Raw genomic sequence first — 12729 nt, forward strand, 5'->3', positions numbered from 1 at the left:
TGCAAATAGTTCCCTCCTTTTTCCATCTCTGCCATTGTCACTCAGGATTTAAGAAACGCAATCAGTGGCACTTCATGCTTAACCATGCGGCCGCTGAAATTAGGCTGATGAGAGTGCAAATACTGTGCAAGGTGGTATATCTGGGGCTGATCCAACAGCTATTTTAAGCAGGTCATGAGGTAAACCTCTGAGATACTGTCCTATGATATTGGACACTATATGGTTTGCCTAAATTCTACATAAATTTAAATTCAAAAGGAACTGACAAATATCAGTCCAACAAAGAGACTCTCCGGTGCTGCCAAATATTGTGTCTAAACTGACTAGCCTTTCTTAGGCTGCAGGCTTCAGGAAGACTCTCATACTGTACAGCTCAGCACCTACCCACCAAGGTCACTTTCTTTTTCTGGCCTGGGAAGATCCTCAAGCTTCTCCTGAGGGAGCTGAGGAGCCCAGGGTTGGTTCCAGCATCAGCCAAGGCAAGGAGGATGTGAATGAAAAGCCTCCCTCGACTGCTCCAAGAGGGGGAGTCTCAAACATTGCCTGTGTGGTGGGTCTTCAGCACACACACTTGGACAGCCAACAGGGAGGATGCAGAAGTCTAAATACGGTGTTTGTTACCTCTGGTTCTGGGCTACAGAGGTCAGCTGCCATCAGGGGAGGTTCTCTTCCATGATCACTGCACTCAGAGGAGTCGGTGCTTCAGGAAGCACCTTAACGTTTACTTCTTTCAAGAAAACAGCAGTGGTTCCCTTCTTCTCACCACGCAGGCTGCATTTTGCCTCCACAGCCATGCTACAGGAGTGGTCTCTGCTCGTTGCCCAGTGGCACGATGCGCTCTAGAGCAGCTGGAAACATTCTAGAGTCCACGTCCTGGACACGCGGGGACAGGGACAGGCCACTCCCAGACAGGGACAGGCTACTGTAGGGCAGGACAAATATTCTCTGCTGCAACAACAGATGCATGCAAGTGATTCCCAGCAGTTGTTACACTGGGATGAAAGATTTCGACTGCTATTTGATCCCTGCTGTCAGCCACAGGCTGGGCGTCCACCTTCCGAAGTCTCTTACAAGCCCCATCCCTGCTGAGTGAGCTGGTGTGTGTGCCCTGGTCCCTGTCCTGGTGCCGACACCACCAACCCCGTGCCACACCGAGGACGTGGCTGGGTTTGTTCTGCTGTCAGCAGAGGCTGCTGGGCATGATGGAGACCGGGCTGCCAAGAGCTGTACTTCTCCTCTGCATGGCAGATGTGCTCCACTCTTTTGCGATTGAAGAGAAAGAAGATGTCTTCAAGCGAATGGTTTGTCCCGCTTTCCTGATGTTTGACAACGCCGCTTACTTGGCTGACATGACCTTCGAGCTCCCTTGCAACTGCAAGCCCGAGGAGGTCTCCAATGTTGTCTGGTACTTCCAGAAGACCATGAGAAGCAAGGAAACCACGGTCCTGACCGACTTTGCTGGCAATGTGGTTGTTGACTCGGGCCATATCCACGTGGGCAGCAACGTGCTGAAGCGTTTCAGCATCCGGATGTTCAGTCTCATCGTCTTCCGGGCCCAGGTGACAGACTCGGGCCTCTACCTGTGTGGCACTAAGAAAGGGGACTTCTTCTACGGCTACGACGTGGACGTGCAGCCAACCAAGCACATCTCGGTGGCTTTTGTGGACAGAGGCGAGCACGTCCGGGATGACTACACGGGGAAACTCTTCAGTCTCTTCACCACCTTCTGGGACTGGACCAAATGTGACCGCTGCGGTGTGAGGGGCGAGCAGCGGCGGATCGGGCTGTGCTACATGCGGAGCGCCAAGCTGCACCCCCGCTACCGCACCGCCCTGCCCAACGTCACCTCCTGCGGCTCCAGGGCCGTCTCCACGTGGCTTCAGCGCCGCGGCCGCCGCTGGAAGCCCGAGGTGGCCATCCGAAGCTGCCTGGCCCCTTGCGTGAAGGAGCAGGACCCCCAGGAGGGGGTGCAGGCCATCTCCAACATAATTTACAAGCTGGGCCAGAAGCCCTGGCTGCCCCACGTCCCCACGCAGTTCCACAAGCATCCAGTAGGAAGAGATCTGATCATCGCCTGCCCGGGAGCACGGCCTGAGCACGCTGTGGCCTGGGACAAGGACTCTGTCCGGCTCTACCGCTCCAACTTCCTCGTGGGCGTCAACCAGAGCATGCGGGTCTTCATCGACCACGGAAACCACCTGCACATCCAGCGGGTCCAGTTCAGCGACAAAGGCACCTACTTCTGCTGGCGGGAGGGCCAGCTGGTGGCCGGCTTCCGTCTCAGCGTGGGCCACCAGCGCCAGCGCAGGCGGACGCTCGACGATCCCGAGACGATCTACGCCGTCAAGGCCATCAGCACGAGCTACGTCCTCATCAGCATCATCTTCGTCGGTATCCACGTGTGCCGCTGCTGTCGGCAGGTGTTCAGGTGTCCCGGAACGACGTAGCGTCCCCACGCAGCCCCGACAGGTCACTCCTACACCTTGGGCCATTATTTCAGGAGAAATTTATAATGTTTGGACCATTAAAAATAAATGGGATCGAAATGCTGCCAGTGCCCACTCATCCTCCATTTTGGGTTGAGAGCGCAGCGGTGAGGACTGAGATGGAAAAGTCCCTGTGCTGCTGGGCGGTACGGCGTGGTGGGACAGAGGGGATTTCACACCACCACGGGCTGTTCCTGGCCCCTTGTGCGGGTTTCAGTAGGCTTTTAAGCTCAATATAATCCTTTTTGAATAAATACTTGGAGTTGTTGCGGTATTTTCTTGCCAAGGACTACAGAGTTCTCAAACCACATCAGTGATTTATTAGGGCTGTTTTTCTAAGAGTCCACTGTAATCCACCAAACTGTTTTACTCCAATTAATTCTGGCTTTTCTTAGATTTTTTTTTTTTTTTTAGTTCTTTTCATTGCTGAAAACTTTGACTGCCAACGTTTCAAAACATCCAGTGTTTGTTTGAGATCCTTTCTGGAGCAAACCTGTCTTTAAAATTTTAAGTTGAAACGTTTATAATTTCAAAAGAAAAAAAATCCAAATGAAAACAGAGGATATCTTTAGAAATTTTCCTGTTTGTGTTTTGTTTTTGGTGGTGGTGGTCTGATGTTTGAATTTGCCCAACTCAGCATGGACCTGTGAGATATTTGGCTTTTTTATTAGCCATTATTTATGCATTGCAAAAGACGTCCTCCAAAGAGGATGGCATCTCTGCAGGGTTTAGGTGGCCTCTTCTTTGCTCCTCAGTGTGGAGCACGACTTCTCCGCTGGGCTCATCTCCGGTCCTTTTTCCACGGAGGTGACCTGGGGGCTTCAGCTTTCCTTTCTTTTTCAGGAGGAACAGGCTGTCCGGGTGGCCAGGCAGCACTGAGGGTCCCGCAGTGCCCAGAGCCTGGGCTGCTTTCCCGGTGTGCAGGGTCTCATGGCACCCTCTCCAGTGGCTATATCCAGCCTACATGCACTGGCCGCATCCTTGCACCCAGGGCCAGGCTGGGACTCCCAAATTCCCAATGCCCCGTATAATCCCCACTCACCCACAGCATTTTCTGCTGCTTGCCAACACAACCCATCCTCACCAGCCCTTCAAGAAGTCATTAGGAATTAACCACTGGTCCTCAGAGATGCAGCTGACACCCAGGGCTCCTCCCAGGGGCCAGGTTTGGGGCTGAAGACCCCCAGAACAGGTCTGTACTTCCCCTCCCTCCCGCTAGAGAAGGGGATCTCTCCTGCCACACTGCTGGCTTTGGGGGTTATTCCTGCACCACGCCACAAACCCTTTTGGGTGTTCAAACCACACACAAATGTTTAAATGCATTGGCCATGCCCTGGGGTTCAGGACTGAGCCTTCGTCCCCCACAAGGAAGCTGCCAGCAGTGGGTTTGGGCTCCCAAAGGGCCCCTCTGCCCTGGTTAAGCCTAAATAACCCATGGCACCGGCAGCTTGTCCTGCGGCTGGGGCAGGGCCTGGCGCAGAGAGGCAGCTTAGAGGCACAGCCATTGAAGTAGCACTTGTGTAAGCTTTATTTCTCATCTCATGCTGCCGCAGACATTAGGACGTTAATTTTCACAGAGCTGGGAGACACAGGGGACAAAGGGGGCGAGGGGGATGGCAAAGGAGTGGCATCCGTGTGCTCATCCCTACGGGCTTATGGGGTACGAGAAGCGCTGCTGGGTTGTTGCTCCTACGTTAGGTGGCAGTGGGGCAGGTTTTGCTCCTGGTAGTGGCTAAATCGAAGGTTGGGGACAGGGGCTGTGGGTGAGCACTGGGCTGGGTGATGGCCCCAACTGGGTGGTACGTGCTGGTCTGGGCAGGGGAAGCAAGGGAGGACGCGTGTGGGGCCAAGGCCACGTGGAGCCTTGGGACAGGGAATTTCTGCTGAGTCCCTCTCACGCAGGAGCCGGGCTCAGGCTCCTGCATGGCCAGGGCTTGACGTGGGCAGCCCCGGTGCACTGCGGTGGTGGGACTCAAACTGTGAGCTGGTTGGGACAGGCAGGACTGGGAGGGCTGCCTGTCCTCTCCCAGCACTCCTGGGTCACGGGAGGCACCTCCTGCTCCGAGAGCACCCATGGGTGCCTCAACACCCTCCTCCTCCTTCTCCTCTTCCTCTTCCTTCTCCTCCTCCCTCTGTCCTCACTCCCCTCACCCTCATCTCCACTTTCACCTGCATGGGAACCCCTCAGGTGAGGGGCCAAGCACACGGCCATGGGTCCCCCCCTTGCCACGAGCTCCTCTGGACTGTTTCCTCCACCATGGTGATGGGGGCACCTTGGTGGGGGCACCCACTCGGGGCTGGGACAGCCCCATGGCTCTGTGTCCTGGAAAAGCAAATGAGGCCACCCCGCCTGCTGTGCCCATCGCTGCTCCAGCCCCACACCCCCCTGTGCCCCCAGGCACCCCTTGTTATCCCCACTCCATCACCTTTCACACCATCCCAGCAACACCCAGCCTCCCTGCACAGCTCCATCCTCCTCTTCCTCCTGCCCGTGCCTCTTGGCTAAGCCCACCCAATGCTCAGGGATGGGAAATGTCCCTGGCCAGCCGGTACCTTGCCCCCTGCAGCCCCCCCAGGATGTTCAGGGCCCGGGCACAGGGGCAGATTCAGGGCGGCCTCCTGGAGCAGAGAGTGGGCAGCGGGGTGGGATGCAGGGAGAGATGCTCTTTGCACCATTGCCTTTTCCAACTGGCATGCAGAGATCAAAACAGGATGGACTTCCTCGACAGACATCAGCGAGCCAGAGACCCAGGGCGCACGCTTGGCATGGCCCCCAAAATGCCAGCCCTGCTGTGCTGTGGGACCAGGCTCTGCCCAGTACCGCTCACCTCCCCCCATGTCTCCCATCCCCTCCCCACACAGTGCCCGGCCCCAGCCAGGGGGTCCCGGGGTGGTGGGAGAGGCGAGGGTGGGCAGGAGGGAGGTGCCCCCCAGAGCACCCCCACCTCATCCCGTGGCTCCTGCCCGGTCACCGGGGTCCCTCGCAGCGTCGGACGGCACCTACGGGGCTATGGCTACAAGCGCGGCTGCTGCGGCTCGCCCGCCCTACGCCACCTCCTTGTGCTCCTGCTTGGACTCCTTGATCACCTGGAGGCAGAGAGAGAGGGACCGCCACCGTCACCCCAGCTCCGGCCCTCCTCCCCTCCTGAGCCTTCCTGGGCCCTGAACGAGCTTGGGGACAGGGACGGGGATGGGGACAGGGACGGGGATGGGGACAGGGATGAGGATAGTTTTCTCTCAGAGCTGCCAGGCTCAGCTCCACCACGGTCTGGAGCCAGCTTGCACCGTGCTGGCAGGGCACCAGGATGCCCCGCTCCCTGCCCAGGCTGCTCCTGGGGCTGAGGGATGGTGGCCCCACCTGCGTGATGAGCAGCCCCCTTTGGGGACGCCCTGCGGGCAGATGGGGATGGAGGGGAAGGGGAAGCAGTGTGGGAGGCATGGATGAGGACTTCCCACCTCTCCATCTCTGGTCTCCACAGTTTTGACCACGATGGTCCTCTTCGGGTGAGCTTCTGACAGGGATTTGGCGTCCAGGCTGGTCTCTGGGGGACGCGGGCAGGACACAGCAGTGACCCCAGTGTCCCGCGTGCGGCCCCTCCACCCATGCACAATTGAAGGGGCCCAAAGGAACCGTGTTGGGCTGGAAAACCCCAGTGGAAAAACCCATGGCAGTGAGCAGCCCTGGGGACGTGATCAGCCTCAGGGACATGGACGACTCTGGGGACATGGTTTGCACTGGGGACGTGACTGGCTTCAGGATGTGGTTGGCCCTGGGGACACAGCTGGCACTGGGGATAGGATCGGTCTTGGCAATACGTTTGGGCTTTGGGATGTGGATAGTTTTGGGATGTGGTTGGTCTTGGCGAAAGGGTTGACCCTGGGGGGACAGATGGCATTGTTGGCCTTGGGGACGCAGCCACGGCACACTCCTCCCCTCCATCCTGGGGTCCCCTGGGGCACAGGGACCTGGCAGCAGGTTGGTGCCAGGGACAGGACCCTGGAATCCTCGTTCCTTGAGATTCGGAGGAAAACATCCCACTCCTTCTGGATGGGGCAGGGCTGGCCAGGATGACACCTCCTCCCCAGGAGCCCCCAGGCCCTCCCGGCCCTCAGACCCCACTCACAGCACCACCATCCTGCCCACCTCGGATCTGCAGGTTGGAGAAGGTCTGCACGGGGATGGTGATCCTGGGGGAGCGACGGGGGCGTCGGGGACAGTACCATGTCCCCACCACCCCACACAGCAGCTCCGCTCTGCCCAGGGCTGGGGCAGGAGGGCTGGGGGCTGCTCCTCACCCCCAGAGGGACCAGGAGGACGTGGGGATGGTTCGGGGCAGGATGAGGCCCCGCTCTGCCATCACCTGCTCTCCTCGCCCTCCAGCAGCTTGCGGTAGGTGGCGATCTCGATGTCGAGGGCCAGCTTGACGTTGAGCAGGTCCTGGTACTCCTGCAGGTGCCGCGCCATCTCCTCCTTCAGGCTGCGGATGTCCTCCTCCAGCCTCACCACCGTGTCCTGGTAGCCGGCGGTCTCCAGCGCGTAGCGCTCCTCCAGCTCCCGCAGCTGCCTCTCCAGGGACTCGTTCTGGGGGCCGCCAGGGGACGCGGTGCCCTCAGCGCCCACCTCCTTCCAGGAGCGAGGGGCTCCCCACGGTGCCCACCCAGCTCCCACCCGGGGCACAGCTCCTCAGCAGCATCCCCGTGGTGGTGGCCCCTGCCCAAGGCCGTGTCCCCCCCTTTGTGGCACCTACCGAACCCCGCAGGGCCTCCAGGTCGCAGGTGAGGGCCTGGAGCTGACGCCGGTACTCGTTGGCCTCCTGCTTGGCCGCACGCAGGGCCTCCGCGTGCCGGGCAGCCGCGTCCGTCAGGTCTGTGAACTGGGGGGGGGGACACGCCATGGGGCAGGGAAATGGGACACGACCCTGCTCTGCTCCTCGGGAGGGACACGGCCCCAGTGGCACGTGCCAGGGGGACCTGTCCCTGCTCCCACAGGAGGGACGTGGCCACGGTGACACAGGAGAAGGGGGAATGTCCCTGCTCCTGCAGGATGGTGGGACAGTGCCATGTGTCACTGGGGACATGTCCCTGCTACCATAGGGTGACAGGACAGTGGGTGTGGGGCACGCCCCTGATGGCACCTCGTGGAGGCATGTCCCTGATCCTTTGGGGTGGAGGGATGGTGGACGTGGGACCCGTCCCTGATGGCAGGTGTTACAGGGGACACGTCCCTGCTCTTGCAGGAGGGAGACATGGTGGTGTGGGATGTCAATGGGGACGTGTCCCTGCTCCTATGAGACTGTGCCCGTGGGACCTGTCACTGCAAACACCTCTCTAGGGACTGTGACTCACCAATGGGGACATGTCCCTGCTCCCCCAGGGCCCAAACCAGGACACGGGACACGAGCGGGGACAGCAGGGATGCCAACCCCCCGGTGCCACCACCCTGCAGAGTCACCCAGCCCCGGGAGAAGCTGACCCCCTCCCCACAAAGGTGACATCCCAGGAGGAGGACGGCACCCGCCCGGCAGCCAGGTCCCACCCCGCACCTTGGACTTGTACCACTCCTCGGTCTCCTGCATGTTGCTGGCGGCCATGGCCTCGTACTGGGTGCGGATGTCGCGCAGGGCGGCCGTCAGGTCTGGCTTGCTGGCGTCCACCTCGACGTGCACGCGGTGCCGGGCCAGCTGCTCCTGCAGCTCCCGCAGCTCCTGTGGGGCACCGGGGGTCAGCACAGAGCCCCCTCCCCCTCCCCAGTTCCCCCACGGCGTGGTGGTGTCCGTGGTGTCAGTGGCGTTACCTCCTCATGCACCTTCCTGAGGAAGGCCAGCTCGTCCTGCAGGGACCCCACGCGGCGCTCCAGGTCGAGGCGAGCCAGGGCGGCGGCATCGACATCCTGCCACCAGAAGGAACAGGACAGGAAGGAACGTCCCCAGGGTGGGCTCGGGGCGCTGCACCCCACACCCCTCAGCCCCATTTGTCCCCATCCCAGCCCTGCCCGGTCCCACCAGGAGCCCCGGTGCTGGGGGGGGGCTGAAACCGGCCCTGCTCATGCCCTGGGGCTGGCAGCACGCAGCCAGGATCCAGCCCTCGCCCTCACCTGCCTGTACGCAGCCAGGGTGCTCTCGGCCTCCAGCCGCAGGGTCACCTCCTCCTGCAACCTGCAGCGTCACAGAGAGGCACCGGTACTCGTTGGGCACCGTTCCTCATTAGACACCTTTCCTCATTACTCGCAGTGGCTGCTTGCAGCTCAGTCCCGTGCATGCACCCCCCTTTTGGGTCCATGCAGCTCCGTGGTGCTGCCTGAGCCCACCCTGTCCCCATGTCCCCCACACCACACACGTGTCCCTCACGCTCCCCCCGCACGTGACCATCTTGGCCCTGCACCCCCAGCACGTGCCCTGTGCCCTCATCCCCACCGCCTGTACCCAGAGCCCTACCAGCCCCCAGCTCGGCCCGTGTCCCATGGAGTCACTGTTCTCAGCCCCGTCACCAGCCTGGGGACAGCCTGATCCCCTCCTGAGGTCACCCCGGTTTCTTCTGGGGTCACCCTGGTCCTTGTCACTGCCTGGTCCCCAAGGGTGCCCCTGGTCCTGGTGGCCACCCTGATTCCTGGGGACACCCTGGTCCTTGTCACCATCACGGTTCCAGTCACCACCCCAATCCCCAGGACAACTCTGATCACCATCCCCGTAGCCACCCTGGTCCTGGTGGCCACCCTGATACCAGCCCCAGCGGGTACCTCGATCCCTGGGGACAACCTGGTCTTGGTGGCCCCCCGGTCCCAGTCACCACCCTGGTCCCCAGGCCAACCCCAAGCGGGGCAGCATCTTACTTCTGCCGAAGATTTCCGAGGTCCTCGGCCAGGTTGTCCCTCTCGATCTCCACGCGGGCCTTGGCGTTGTTCAGCTGCTCCACGTGGCGCCGCAGCTCGCGCAGCTCCTCCTGGTAGACGTCGGCCAGGCGCGAGGGCTCCTGGTCCCGCGCCTGGTTCAGCTCCAGCACCAGCATCTTGTTCTGCTGCTCCAGGAGCCGAACCTTCTCGATGTAGCTGGCGAAGCGGTCGTTGAGCTCCATCATCTCCACCTTCTCGTTGGTGCGCGTCTCCCTGAACTCCGAGTTGAGCGCCTCGGCCAGCGAGAAGTCCATCCTGCCCGGCCCGGGGCGGGGGGCCCAGCGGAGGCCCGGCTGCGCGCTGAGGATGCGGGGCCGGCCCGGGGGGCTGCCGGGGAGCCCCCGGCGCACGGAGGTGGCCGAGCCGAAGCGGCGGCCGTAGGAGGACAGCCGCTGGCTCTCCATGCTGAGGGCTGGGCACGATGTGTCCCGGCCCCGGGCGTTTTATGCAGCGTGGGGGCTCCCACCCCTGCCAGCCGCCCCCGGCTCTGGCTGTGGGCCAAGGAGCCACAGGGCGAGCACAAAAGCCAGCCTTTGTGGCGCCCGGCAGGGACGGATGAGCCCTGGCAGACAGCCCGGGCGTCACGGCAAGGCCTCCGGCGCCCTGCCCGGACCCCCCCGCCCCAGGGTTTACTCCACTGCCAGCACCCGGGGCAGGAGGCAGAGCAGGACCATGGCCATGGGCACCCTGGGGCACTGCTGGTGCTTGGTGCAGTGCCAGGGGCACCGTGGGTGCTGGCTGGGTGCTGTTTCAGAGGGTGCTCACTGCAAGGGCATGGGGTGTCCCTGCGCCCTGGGTCCTGTCCCCACAGCCACTGGCCCCAGCTGTGTCTCCAGGTGCTCAATGGGCTGAGGTGTGTGGTGCACACACACCTGCACACGTCCTTGTACACACACACGTGTCCATGCACACCCACATGCACAAAGATGCCCCCACATGTGCACCCCTGTGAACGCCTTTTCAGGACGTGGATGTGCTCACAGACATGAAAAGGCACCCGCATGCACGCACAATCCCTCTCACTTGTGCCCCTACAGATATGCACACGCGATATCCACAGCCAGGCACACATGCACAGGGGTGCACTTGCACGTCCTCCCCCATACGTACACACCCCACGTGCAATGCAGCTACACACGTGCATGAGATGAGCGTGCAACAGCGTGCACAGACACACACCTGCTGCTTCCCTGAACACGCGTGCACGTTGCACACCCTTAGCAGTCCACACACGCATTGCTCCTCCCAAGCACATGTACGTGGTGTGCAGTGCAGTGCAGACACACACGTGCATGGCCACCCCATATGTGCACATACATGTGTGCACAAGCACGTGCACACCCACCTGGCCGTGCACACGCACACACACGTGCACACACTCTCACACACACACACACACCCCCATGCTCACACTGCCCGTGCTGACCCCCAGGACAATCCCTGGCTGAGCACCCAGGCGCCACAGCCCCGTTCCCCACGGCTGAGGCACCCCGTGGGACGCCTGGCAGCGCAGGTAGGCTGCTAATTAAAGCTGCTTTTAATTAGCCATCTGAAGCCTCCCAAGTCCGTTCCAGCCCAGTGGGGCTGTGAGGGCGCTGGGCAGCGCCTGCCCCTCGCTGGGGCCTGGCTGGGGCTCGGGGCACCGCGTCCTGCTCCCAGCCCCGGGCCGGATCCTGCACATGCGTGTGCGCGGCCCTGTCCCCGCTGCCACCCCCTGCACCGGCCTCGCCGGGGTGCTCACACGTGCGCCAAGGCCAAGGGGAGGCTTTCTCCCCGCACTGGTCCCCGCGGCCGGGTGCCAGGGCTGCATGAAAGGGGCTCTGTGAGCCGGCGGGCGCGGGCCCGGCATGGCAATGAGGGGGCTTTGTGCGAGCCCGGCCCTGCCGGGAAACGCAGGGCTCGAGGCCGCGGTGACGGGCACGGGGCCACTGCCGACCTCGGCCCTTGTGGGGTGCTGCGGTGTGGCCATAAAGTGGGGTTACGGGGCTTGGGGACATCCTGGGGACAAGCCGGCGTTGGAGGGGACTGCGGTGCAAGGGGTGGGCTGGAGGGTGATTTGGGGACCTGGGGACGTAAGGGACACGTGGTGGCAGCGAGGGTGGCCGGAGGCAGCGGGGCCCTGGGGTGCTGGCTGGGGACACTGCAGGGGTGGGGACAGGCCTGGGCGGCTGGCAGCTAGGTGGCAGCCGATGGCCGGGAAAGCTCCCGGCCCGCTTGGTGGGGACGGTTCCAGGTCCCGCTGGGCCATGTCCCAAAGGGACTGGGAAGATGCACTGGTGGCACTGGTGGCACGCTCAGGGACAGCCTCCTGTCACCACCGCCCAAAACACCCCACAGCTCCCTGCTCCCAGCCCGATGCTGGTCCCACACTGAGGATCCTCGGTCCGGTGCTGCCGGTATCGGGATGGGTTTTATACCCACGGAACCGGTGTGGGGCACGTCCGCACCCCATAGGTGCCAGGAGCTGCCTGCTGTCCCCAGCCAGCCGGAACAGGGACCCCCCTGAGGACACGCATCGGGGGGGCTCTGCGTCCCTGCAGCCTTTCCCAAACCCACTGGGAGAGCGCAGGGTGCCCGGCCGGCCCCCACTCGGCTCCCCGGAGATTTATTTTCTCCCAGCTCCTACGCAGCCGGGATCAAAGCGCTGCTGCCTCTTGCGGAAAGCTGTCACTCCCAGCGCTGCGGGGATGCAGATCTGGGCTCTCCCCCCGCCTCCCCGTTCCCCTCTTAATGAGAAGAACGAACTCAGAGCGGGCTGGAAGTTTTAATTAGAAGCTTCCAGCCTCCGAGAAGACAAAGGCGAGAGCTGCGGCTGCCAGCCAGCGAGCAAAGTAGGGCAGGAGGAGCCGGTGACCCCGGTCCCCACGGGGAGCAGCCTGCGCGGGACGGTGCTGCTGGAACAGGGCAAGGGCTGCAGGTTAAACGCAGCCGCCTGGCCCAGAGCCCACGCGGCTTCTGTGACCTCTGTCAGGGCCCTCACCACTGCCGGTGGCCCCGAGGAGCTGGAGCAGGCACCGGGGTGCGTCACAGGGCCCAGCAGTGTCATGGTGGGGAAGTAGGACAGGGCACAGGGGGACAGCTGCAGGAGCGGTGCTCTGAGCTCTGCCCCAGAGCTGGGGTCGCGGAGGCAGCAGGAGCAAAGGACCCAGCAGGAGCCAGGGCTGGAGTTTCAGCAGGGGGAAGATGAGGCAGAAATGCCCTTGAAAGCACTCAGCAGTGACAAGAAGGGGGCAAGCAGCTGCCCCCCGCCCATCCCCACACCAGGGCCCAGAGCAGGGGCCTGCACCACCCCCCCAGCACCTCCCCTGCAGGGATGGGAGATGGGGCTGAAGCCTTGGGGCCAAAGGGGGAAGC

General features: G+C 62.3%; 2 protein-coding genes across 2 annotated transcripts; one reads left to right on the forward strand and one right to left on the reverse strand.

Annotated features, from left to right (window-relative positions):
- The first annotated feature begins 24 nt into the window (after nt 1-24).
- FAM187A (family with sequence similarity 187 member A) lies at nt 25-3834 on the forward strand. The gene has a single exon (XM_027445306.3). The coding sequence runs from the start codon at nt 1200-1202 to the stop codon at nt 2445-2447; it is 1248 nt and encodes a 415-aa protein (XP_027301107.2). The 5' UTR covers nt 25-1199; the 3' UTR covers nt 2448-3834.
- A 156-nt stretch (nt 3835-3990) lies between these two features.
- GFAP (glial fibrillary acidic protein) lies at nt 3991-9794 on the reverse strand. The gene is made up of 9 exons (XM_027445305.3): nt 9316-9794; nt 8581-8641; nt 8281-8376; nt 8030-8191; nt 7235-7360; nt 6848-7068; nt 6631-6674; nt 5943-6028; nt 3991-5573 (listed from the first exon to the last, which is right to left on the reverse strand). The coding sequence occupies exons 1-9, from the start codon at nt 9777-9779 to the stop codon at nt 5532-5534; spliced, it is 1302 nt and encodes a 433-aa protein (XP_027301106.1). The 5' UTR covers nt 9780-9794; the 3' UTR covers nt 3991-5531.
- Nucleotides 9795-12729: the final 2935 nt, after the last annotated feature.

The sequence above is a fragment of the Anas platyrhynchos genome, chromosome 28 (genome assembly GCF_047663525.1).
Source record: "Anas platyrhynchos isolate ZD024472 breed Pekin duck chromosome 28, IASCAAS_PekinDuck_T2T, whole genome shotgun sequence".
NCBI classification, from domain to species: Eukaryota; Metazoa; Chordata; class Aves; order Anseriformes; family Anatidae; genus Anas; species Anas platyrhynchos.